At 33.7% G+C, this 12,449-nt stretch overlaps 1 protein-coding gene across 2 annotated transcripts in view; it reads right to left on the reverse strand.

Annotated features, from left to right (window-relative positions):
- The window catches only part of LOC141402335 (ankyrin repeat and BTB/POZ domain-containing protein 2), a 39,866-nt gene that overhangs the window by 11,913 nt on the left and 15,504 nt on the right, over positions 1 to 12,449 (reverse strand). For both annotated transcript variants that reach the window (XM_073983306.1, XM_073983307.1), the window contains exon 3: positions 7,472 to 7,952. In XM_073983306.1, coding sequence (XP_073839407.1) covers positions 7,472 to 7,926 — 455 coding nt within the window. In that variant the 5' untranslated portion in view covers positions 7,927 to 7,952. The remainder of the gene's footprint in view (positions 1 to 7,471; positions 7,953 to 12,449) is intronic.

Genomic DNA, 12,449 nt, shown 5'->3' on the forward strand with positions numbered 1-12,449 from the left:
AGGTGTTGTTAAGAGACATTTTATGTAATTACCTTCATAATTACTTCCGAAGTTAGGAAAGAAGAACATAAAACATAATATCTGTGAAACTCTGGAGATGGAGCCTCACAGGGTGGATGATGACAGTTCAATAAGATAAAAATACGACTCAAAGGTAATTTTTTACACCAACAACTTTTTAATGTGTCGAATGTATTTTGCACTCGAAAAAAGATATATCCCTAGTGTGCATATGTAGCTGCTATGGGACCAAACCAACTCAAAGGGCAATGAAAAACAAAAGACAATGCAGTGGCTAAAGTTCAGGTTGAAGAAGTTGCAGCATGAATGATTGGAGAATGAACTTGCATAAAATGACAAGTATAAAATGAAAAAGACAATGGGTTCACGGTGGGATATTAAAGCTGACAACTCCCACACTTTCTCGCTTCTTTTGGAAACGAAAATAATAATAAACAATTTATATAAATGTATGTACATTGCAAATTTGCAATAAGGCATTTGTCTGGGAGATTATAACATACATGGTTATTTGGGAGGAATATAAATGGATTGATATACATACATATACACATACCCAGATGGGAGAAATGAAAAAACCAAAAAAAAAATCTTTAGGTTTCAATTTGCCATCTGAGGTTAAAACCTTAAAACTAAAGTAAAGAAAGCAATCATCCTGTAACTGTTAATGTTACTACGAGACTTTATTAAGACTTTTGACGAATCGGAGCCATCAATTGCATATAAATACAAACTCCATACAACCCGTATGATCTCTAATCGTATGATCTATATTTCTCATGATGCTGCACTCAACTAACAAAATATACATCTATTGACTTTATGTTCATGGAGTACACATTCAGTGACGGGTTTTAAAGGAATAATATTCCCGCTGAATTGCCTTTTCTCTTTCTGCTCTACAGATATGGATAATGAAGTCAGTTATGAAGACCAGAGACGCAAGCCCCTGTATTACCAGTAAATCAGTATTAATAGAATAGCAGGATGGGTACAGATACAGTCGAACTTCTCTATAACGTAGCACTTGGGGACCGACGAATTACTACGTTATAGAGAATATTCGTTATATGTAGATTGTTTTGTGTGAGAATTTCCATTTGTACCTTAAAAACAACTTCGTTATAGAGAAGTATTCGTAATAGAGAGGTTTGACTGTACATATTTACTTTATGATGACGTTGTCGTTTTAGCAGACAAGTAATATACGCTAATACCTTAATATGAAATATAATAGCACTGAGCAACACTGAAAATGCAAACAGCTTCTAAACCGGACTAAAACTAGCCTTTTTTGAACTGATCGGAACTTTATCTCCGAAACGAGCAGGGATTTTGCTTTACAGTCTGTAGCAATGTTGTAGTCTCAAAAGTAATAGAACTTATGTGTCAAACAGACCAACTAGGAAAAACACAATCTAGCGCATCAAAATTCATTTCAAAAGACATTTTACACAATTTCTGGAATTCTAGTCAGTAGCTCCTAAACTATTGGGAATTGAACCAAGTAACATCTTGAAAAAATCGTCCTGCAATTCTTGAGAACATTCTGATACTATAAAATGCTAAATTCTTATTGTTTCAGAGGTATTTTGTAACATACCTTTTACAACACATACATATCAAACACTGTTTACATGGGCAGAATATCTCATCACCACATTATTGATATAGTTATCAAATTGCCGTTGAAAATATACTAAAAACTACGTGACAACAATGGAATGTTCTGAAGAGTTATCACGGTGCTCTTGAATCAAATTTATATGGAAGATGCTTACACCTGGGCAGTTTTTGCGGATTCTGAAACTACAATGTTCATAGATGAGAAAAATCAAAAAACTAAAAAAATTGCCGAAGCGATTTTTACATAAATTGCGATTCAAGTTGACATTTTAGGGGTTGTTTAGGTTTTTGCGATTTCGCTTGAAAAGCGCAAGTCCTATCAAAATGGGAATAAAGAAAATGTTGTAGCTATCAAAATTCTCTACAAGATTGACCTTAATGATATTTTCGTAGGTTTTACAACTTTTGAGATATAGACGTTGAAATTGGGACAATTCATGACTGCAATTTCCCAACATAAACTTATACATCTAAAAAAATGGTACAACCTAGGAAAAATTACATAAGCCAGTCTTGTAGAGAATTTTCATAGCTATAAGATTTTCTCAGGTCCCATGCCGATAAGACTTGCCGTATTCAAGCAAAATCGCGAAACCCTAACAAAAAAACCTAAAAATGTAAACATCATAAACTTCAATCCTGTAGAGAATTTTCACAGCTACAACATTTTCTTTAGCTCCATAGGCAGGTCAAGTTCGAAGTGGGCTATATCGGTCCACTCTTTGGTATAGCCTCCATATAACGGTACCTCCGGATTTGAGGTATTTTGACGTTCTTCGCCACATTTGCATACTGAATTAACTATAATTTGGCACTTAGAGTTCCTAGTGATCAACAAACTTATATCTCAAAGGATATGGGCTTAGGTCCATGTTTTGGTATAGTCCCCATATAACGGTACCTCCCGATTTTCGGTATTTTGAGATTTTAGCCAAAATTTGGTCATGAAACATCTCCACGAAACATCGTCAACGTAGGTCCATGTTTTGGTATAGCCTCCATATATCGATACCTCCAGATTTTCGGTATTTTGAGAATTTTAGATACAATTTTTAACCGAACTAGATGTAATTTGCCATTTGAGGTTCTCAGTGGTCATGAAATATCTCCATCAAACATCGTCAATATAGGCCCATGTTTTGCTATAGCCCCCATATAACGGTACCTCCCGATTTTCGGTATTTTGAGAATTTTAGCTACAATTTCTAACCGAACTATCTGCAATTTGACATTTGAGGTTCTCAATGGTCATGAAACATCTCCAGCAAACATCGTCAACATAGGTCCATGTTTTGGTATGGCCCCCTTATAACCGTACCTCCCGATTTTCGGTATTTTGATCATTTTAGTTACAATTTTTAACCGAACTAGCTGTAATGTGACATTTGAGGCTCTCAGTGGTTATGAAAAATCTCCACGAAACATCGTCAACATAGGTCCATGTTTTGGTATAGCACCCATATATCAGTACCTCCCGATTTTCGGTATTTTGAGAATTTTAGCTACAATTTTAAACCGAACTACCTGTAATTTGCCGTTTGATGTTCTCAGTGGTCATAAAACATCTCCAACGAAACATCGTCAACATATAGAGGTGAAAGTCTGTGGCACGAAAAATTCCTCTAGGGGAAGAAAGGCCTTGGTGAGTATATTATGAACCCCGAAGGAAAGATCCGCCGTGAGTCGAACTTTCGCGTTATGGCGTGATGAAATTTTTGTTAGCGACCCTGTGGGCCATTAGGAATTAGCGTTATAGTGGGAGGCAGTCTGTCCATTGTCGAAAAGTTGTTCCACCTAAAATTGTGAAAGGACCCTAATTATTCCATTTTAATTAAGACTATTTTATGGTGGAGGGTATAAAAAGTTCGGCCCGGCCGAACTTATCGACTTTTTACTTGTTAGTATTAATTTTTAATTAATTTCTCGTTGGAATCGAGCTTGATGATCAATCAATAATGCCGCACATCCGATATGTCTGAGGAGCCTTCACCAAAGGCGAAACATGTCATGTCACTTAGTGGTGGGTGTGTGGGTTCGAATCGTCGGTTTTCCTTTTTCACTTGCATTATTGATTGATCATCAAGCTCGATTCCAACGAGAAATTAATTAAAAATTAATACTAAAATGATCTTCGCCTAAAAAAGGCAAACATTTTCAAATAAAAATAAATATTTTCTTCTTGATCTTATCTGCAAGTATGCCCCAGAGGTCGAAACAAGACAAGAAATAGCTCAACTCGAAAGAGAATTAATTCAAATATCACTCTAAAAATGACCTTCGCCTTAATAAGGCAAAACAAAAAAAAAAAAAGATTAGTTTTTGTTTCAAAAATATGGGCCCGATTTGCTCCAAATGTCAATTATTTGCCATGTTTAGAAGAGGCTATAAAATCCAAGATGGATCTGATAAAACAAACCCAAATAGGGCTGTTTTCATTTTGTCTACTTTCATAAAATGCTCGGTAGAAATTGTTTGCACACTATTGCCTCAAAAATGTTGCACAGTGTAATAATATACTCTTATATGCTATATAGAATTTGTTTCCCATGCCAGGGAACATTAAATTTTCAATCGTGGCAAATAAAAACCCCAGCGTAATATTATCAACATTTCCTGAGTATTTCAGCCATGTGTTTGACCTTTTCGTTCTAAAACAGTTTCGTTGGGGTTATATGGGATTGCCAACGAAAAACTTCTCATGGAGATTGTTTCATTGAAATATAAGAGTCATATTTCGAGCCGACGATTGATGTTTGGGTATAAAAAGTTTTTGTTGAAGAAGTTATTGAAAAATAACTGAAAAAAACAAAACAAGGGGACTGATGAGATTGTATGGCGACAATTTAGTTAGAAATTGGTTAAACCGCCCTACGCTATATAGGTCCCGAAGAATCGATATCTCCAGATCTTACTTATTTTGAAATTTCGAGTCGAATTACCATAATTATCAATTGTTCTTGAAACTTTTTAATATAAATCATTTTGGCATAACTCTTATGAAATGGTATCTCCAGATTTAAGATAGAAAATCTCAATAATTCAGAACAAATTTCTGTTCAGTAAAACTTCAGAAATTCATAAAAATGCCGTTTAAATGATGGTTGGAATTATTTTATTTCCTGTAAGGGCTTTATGTGGCCTTTATCGAGTTATTCCAAGCATTGAAATCAATGTTCAGGGAGTTTTTGTAGCTCCACTTACTAAATTTGTATACATACACATATGTAATTATAAAGATTTTAACAACCAAACGCGATCGCGAAATTCTATTTCCAAAACAACCATTGTATTCTGAGATTTAGCGTTTTTGTTTCGATATAAGAAATAGCTTGCAATCAAAATTGTATCAAATTCAGTCCAGCCTTTTAGATTTCGAACACCATGACATTTTAAAGCATTTCGAACTCATATTGGGGTAAAATTCTATGGGCCATTATTATATGTGTTCTTTTACCATCTGATGAATTTGAAAACGCAAAATAAACCAATTTGGAGGCATTAAAAATATTATTTTTACATTGAAAGTTAATGCCAAGAAGATCCCCCTTGAAAAATCATCACTTTTAACTTTATGTTAACCGGAACGCCATAAATCTGTTCGGTAAATCCAAGGTATATTTATTATAAGGTATATGCATAAATTACAACAACTAACAAATTTACAAAAACAACATTGTTGTTATTGAAAATTAATTGTCAAAGATAAATATTGTGTAATAGGGTCGTTCCAATTTTTTTTTTTCAGGAAAAACATAAATACGTTTTGAAAATCATCTAAAATAGAAAAAATTTGAATCAAAATGTAAATATAACGCATTCAAAACTCTCGTAGGTAATTTTTATTACACGTTTATCATGAAAAGAAATATTTTTTGGTAGCAAATTTCATGAGTAGACCCTATTACATTTTGAAAACCAATTTTACAAAAAAAGTAAAAATACAGCTGATTGTCACTTCTACCTTCTATAAATGTGCCTTGGGTAAATCCAAACTATAACAAAAGAAGACTTGTCAATATGAATTCCACTTTTGTATGTAAAAATGAACAGACTTATTTAAAATGTTACTATTGAACGACAAACATTTGATTTACAGTTTACACGCTCGTTTTATGTAGATTTGTGGATTCATTAACAAATGCCACATGAACCGTAACAGTCGTAACAGTGATGTTGACAATTAAGTCTGATTCTCACACAAAAAATTTCAAGTTAAGATGTATGCAGATATTAACAACAATGAAGATGAATCTGATGATGGAAGTTGGAACTGCTTAATTATTTAATTTTAACACGCATCACACAAGTATTATTTTCACTGATTTATTGGTCTCTGTGTATGTGTAATCATTTACTGGTATTGGTCAGTTAGTTGTACACTTATGTATGTATGTAGATGAGAATTTCCCTTATGAGAAAAACATAAAGGCATGCACCGACACACTTCATTGTGTCATTTCTGATCCAAATTTGCCAATTCCAAATTACATCACAAAAAAGCTAAGCCTTAGAAGTGCGCAGGTGTTAGCTGTGGAATATTGCAGCAGATAATGCAGTGCCAGTACTCGTGCTCGCACTCACACGAAACAATAAATTAATATTGCTGAATCCAACGACACATGGGCAAAATCAAAAAGCAATAAATTCCCACACACACTCACAGAAATCTGTAGCAAGTGGCCACAACAATTGGTGCATGCCAATGGTTTAATGCCTGTTGTTGAGAGGCATTGTTCGTATTGTCCAACTTTTGTTTTGCTGTAGCACATTGACCATTGCATAACATTCTGTAAGTATATATGTATGTATGTTGTGTTGTATAATTTTAACATCGAAAGATCTAAGAAACGAACACGCAAATCCATCCATCTCCTATGCAAAGGATTTGGATTTGTCTGTCCGGAAAATCAAAAGAAATATATTTGATTTTTTCTCCATTAACACCAACATTGATGACAACAGTGGGTTTTTTTTTAACATATACATATGTATGTACAAAATGATTTATATAAAATTAAATAATTTATTCTAAAACATTTTTCCTCAAATCGTTTTAAATTTTTATTGAAATTATTACTGACCACACATTATTCCACTGTCACAAAGCATATATTCTTTAGAGGTTACGTTTTTAAAGGTGGCATACAACATTGAATTCAACACTGACATTACACATACATATGTACATATATATGTTAATCGGATCCGCCCTTTAGTCCAACTTATAAAGTGGGCAACTACGCATCACCCTTTAATATCTTAAAATCGCAATCATACGTATAAATATGAGCGTACACATACGCACATTAATCCATCACACAATACCTTAGAAAGAATTGTGTTGTTGAATTCAAATAACAGAATATAATAGATACATACAATACCGATGTTAAAAGTGTTTTTGTTGGCTTTTATAGTTCTACCATTGTAGACATACATACATATTTTATGGTCATAATATTAGTTTCACTCGCACTTAGACCTTGACCAAAATGTGTTTTCACAAATTCTGACATGAAAATCTAAAAACAATTCCTTCTAAGAAAGACTGCATTGTAAACTAAACGCCTAACAATAAACAAGCCTACATACATGTGTTTGTAGGTATATGTTGTTCGACAGAAGCTTCATATTGTTTCTAACCATTTTTGTTGATATCTAATTATGGTCAGTGGCTTCATTGGCGAACGATTCACACAAACAGCTCCCTAAAGTATGCTACATGTAAAGCTAATTGTATATTGAGGTATCGTATTGTATACTTTTCTGTGTCTTTACGCTTGTATGTATGTAATATATGTATGTATATTAGATAATTAATTACCTTCTTGGTTTTGGTCGGACAATTTCATGATTCGAATTAGTGATACACAAGCCGGCTAAATGTTCCAAACCACCCAGACCAGGATCCCAGCTATGATGTCCATCCATATCTGTGTTTTTGTCTGTCGCAACGTTTGTCTGTGTTATGTGATGATGTTGCTGCTGTTGCCGTGAATTATTGTTATTGCTATTATGACCGCTACCAACAGTCATTTTAACATTTGTGGTGGGCGGTGTGGCTGCGTTGACGGCAGCCGTAGTGGTACGAACTGCAGGTAATGGCACATTTTGTTGCCCAGAGTTCTTTGAGGGGAAACTAGAGGATGTTGTGGAAATTGTGACATGTGCTTTTGATGTGGCAGTAATTGTGGTGGCAGCGAGACTTTCATTCACTTTGGTTCTTAACTGACCCTGTGGTGCAGCAGTTGTAGGGCTTACTGCTTTATTGGATACCATTGAACTTGCGGCATTTGTTAAGGTAACTGAAAAAAAATAATATATGTAATTATTGATAAAATTCATTAATGGAATAGGGAAGTAAGACCAAGAAATATGTATACTATATATAATCTATATACACGTTTATGTTTGTTTTGTTTATTGTTGAAGTTCAATCTCATTTTCGATTGCTTGAGTGGAGTATTCCCCCATTGGCTCAACTTCATTTATTACCCTCTATTACAGAGAGTAATGTTTTTCAAAACGAACTGACAGTGTTGCAAAATTTTACTGATCGCTACCAATATCATGATTTCATCCCGGCGAAGGGAATTATCAATTGGCTTCTCAGTTTTTGAAATGATGCCTTTTTAGCGAAAAACCGAACTCTTTAAGTGTCTAGTATTCTCATATGAATGAGAATCACACTCACTTTTCGGCTTTTCCAAAGAAACACCAAAATCAAAATATTTTGCAACACGTATCAACTAAGAATTCTTCGAATTCTGTGAGTTGAAAAGAACACCAACACAGTTGCCTGTGAGGTTGTTTTTGGAATTTGTTTTTTTTTTTATTTTTAACAAAGCTCCATTCGCCCGTGCCTCGGCTGTTTTTTGTTTCTTTTCTTTATTGTTGAAGTTCAATCTCATTTTCGATTGCTTGAGTGGAGTATTCCCCCATTGGCTCAACTTCATTTATTACCCTCTATTACAGAGAGTAATGTTTTTCAAAACGAACTGACAGTGTTGCAAAATTTTACTGATCGCCGGGATGAAATCATGATATTGGTAGCGATCAGTAAAATTTTGCAACACTGTCAGTTCGTTTTGAAAAACATTACTCTCTGTAATAGAGGGTAATAAATGAAGTTGAGCCAATGGGGGAATACTCCACTCAAGCAATCACGTTTATGTATGTTTACAAAATAGAAAAATGTTATAAAATGCTTTCTTATAGCCTCAAAAAGCCTATCAGATTATCGTGAAGTTTTTAAAGTGTTTTATGTAAAACTAAAATAGGCTATATTAATTTGCAAAATGTCGCGCTCAGATGTTAGAAATGGTACTAACCAATAGAATTAACTGTAATTTGTTGTTGGCATTTACCCTATTTACCGGGTATTTACACATTGTCCATCTTTACTAATATATTGTCCATAAATATTGTATATCTGAATCAATTTATTATAAAATTTATTATAAATAATTTGCAAATCAATCTAATGTGTCACGAGTAAAACAGGCAGGTAATACCTGAGGAAGTTTTACATGTCTGAAATACTCAGGAAATGTCGCCAATATTACTGAGGGGTATTTTGCCACCGTTGAAAAGTGTTTTGGTGTTGCCTGGCCGGGGAATCGAAACCACGACCTTATGTGTGCAAGGCGGGTGTGCATACCATTGCACCACGGTGGCACCCAAACTTCTCTACAAAAGTGGTGTCTTAGACACGCCGTTCGGACTCGGCGATAAACTGTAGGACCCATATCATTGAGCTAATATGAATCGGGGTGCACTCATTGATATGAGAGAAGTCTCCCTTGTCCCTTATGGGATGTTTGTGGAACAATTATATATAATACCTGAGGAATGCTAATATTGAATCTGGTATATACGAAAAATATGGTGAGTAGAGTCAGTTGAATCAGTAATCCCTAAAGTACCCAAATGAAAAATTTTGAATTTTTGGTTCAAATACTAGATGGACATTCTAATTTCTTAGGAACCATCATAACACACTATAAGTGTACGGTGTTGCGACAGGGAATGGGAAAATCAGGGGGAAGGTACTGTCAAGTACAGTTGTCCTAAATGAACTATATGGAACTATCTAGTTCACTACGCAGATTCAATGGCCCACATCATTTGTATGAACAAACTGCGTATACGTAATACCACACGTTAGATTTTTAGGGATAAAAATACAAAATATCGCATTCCTATGTACTCATATATGGTCTGTTCCTTTACTTTTGAAAGTGGTAAAACCGATAAAAGTAGTAAAAGTTGTAAACTGCTCTCATATGAATTGCATGGTGTCAAAAGTAAAGGAACGCTTTTCGAGTAAAAAGTGGTAAAACTTGAAGATTCTTGCACGTAAAGGAACAGATCTATAGAGTCGCAAGGGGTTGTCCATAACAGGGGAAAAGTTTTTCTTCTTGGGGTTATATGAACGGTATTGAATGATGTATTTTGTGATTGTATTTGAGACGAAATTTTTCATGGAAAATTTGAGCAAGGCTGATACTAAAAAGTGTCAGTATGTAGCCATCGTTAAGGCTAGGCCACAATACGGGTGGAGAGCAAATTCACCCCTTATATTTTTAAGCATTTTTATTCATGTTATCAGAAGTGAGATTTCCTAAAAAAATTTGTGTTACCGACAAAAATCGGTAGAACTAAAATACTTGGGATTTTGGTAGTTAGTGTTGTTGCTATGTCCAACCGATGGCAATAGTGTTGTCAACTATTACACTGTGCAACAAAATTCATTTATTTATTTAAAATATTTATTATAATAACAAATTATAATAAAATTATAGTAATAAAGCACTAGCAACACAGGCTATAGGCTTAACAAAATTCATATTTTTTTAAAATGATGGAAAAGCCGAAAAGATTATGAAAGTAGAGCTAAAAATATGAGACACGTGTATCGGCGTTTTTAAAGTTTACGTCGGAAAGTAACCAAAATAGGCGGGGCAAGTTCCGCTCATTTTTAAATTTTTCGAAATATTCGAGTTTGGATATCTTGGAATTCTTGCATTTCATCAATTTCTAAGGTTTATTCCGTAAATGCCACCAAAGTAGGAGTGAGTCCCATCATTGTAGTTTTTTGGACCACACCGAATTGTGCACGTGAGGGCCCATATGACACCTATATTTTCACTGGACCATAGCCGTAGACCTCTAATGTATTTTCGAATGCAATATAAGTAACCAATGGCTTATCCTAACTACGGAATTTAAGTTGAAAGTATACAAAATATGCAATTTTGGCAGGTCCAATCTGGGTTTTTTTTATATTTTTCAAATATATATTCACCACAAATGTTTTTAAATTAATAAGATATTTATATTTTTCAATCACAACGACACTGTATGAAAATTTAAAAATATGGCCCTAAAACCTATATATCAAAAACAAGTGCTGCTAAGAATGTTATATGTTATTGTTACAGATTTCTTTTATTCAGAGACTCATAATGAAATTTCATTTGGAAAATTTCTTTCTTTAACAATATTCCCAAAAAGTAAAGGATTTTGCTAGATTTTGATCCAGTATGGAATTATGTAAAATTAACAGTCATCCTAATATATATAAAGTTGTAATCTAATTTTTTTAAGGAAATAGTGTACATACAGACATGTCACAGAAACGAATTCCGATCGAAAGTGGAATTCATTCCGTATTTAGCTTCTTCAGAAAACGAAGAATTTTTCGGAATGAAACCACTTTTGATCTTGCGAACTTAATTGTATTTTTATTTTTTTAAATTTGCCACTTTCAAACACTTAGAAATAATAAAAATGTTGTTTTGTTAATAAATTTACATTTAATTTCGTATTTAAACTAAATAATGAAGTTTTCCGATTTTACAAAACCGATCGGAATCTGAAGAAGCTAAAACAAAAACGATCGAAATGAAACTACGGAATTGAAACCATTCCGATCGGAATCTGTGACATGCCTGATAGATTTATGCTTTATTTTGAAACTCATAATGAAATTTTGTGTAGAATTTTTCATCCTTTGACACTTTTCACCTATAACCAAGTTTTATATTACTTCCATGTATCAACTAGAAAAAAGAAGGAAGAAATTGTTATCAAAAAAATTGGGAAATACTTTCATGTTTTTTCAGCAAAATTGACACTGATATTTTCATGCTATAGAATGTAAATAGACATTTCATTTTTTTTGGTGACCTATGGTGAAATTTGACGAAGAATATTTTTGTCTCTGACATCATCTCTCTAAAATTATGTTTTGTGGGACAATTTTGAATAAACTCAGATGAAGGCCGACTTTAACCCTAAAACGTGTTTTTCATTTTTAGAGATTCCTGGCGATTAGACAAGAGTTACAGGTTTGGTGTATTCTGACCTATAGTAAAATTTTATGGCGAACAATTTTGTAGAATATTCGGATTTGATACGATGAGTTTTTGAAAGATTTTCGAAAAAAGGACAAAAAAAGACCCCTTTTATGAACCGCATGAGGGTTAAAATTTGTAACAAAAATATTTCCCAAACCCTCCTAAGTAAAGTTGCCAAAGACACTATATACCTGAAATGCAAGGATTCCAACATATCTAAACTCGAATATTTCGAAAAATTTAAAAATGGGCGAAACTTGCCCCGCCTATTTTGGTTACTTTCCGACGTAAACTTTAAAAACGCCGATACACGTGTCTCATATTTTTAGCTCTACTTTCATAATCTAATCGATTTTCCTTGTCATTTTTTTTTTTTTTTGTTGTCGCACAGTGTTTTTGATACTTTTTATAAATAATTGGTCTGTTCCAGAACTGCAAGAA

The sequence above is a fragment of the Musca autumnalis genome, unplaced genomic scaffold, assembly GCF_047663935.1.
Source record: "Musca autumnalis isolate F117 unplaced genomic scaffold, ASM4766393v1 scaffold_4, whole genome shotgun sequence".
Classification (NCBI taxonomy): Eukaryota; Metazoa; Arthropoda; class Insecta; order Diptera; family Muscidae; genus Musca; species Musca autumnalis.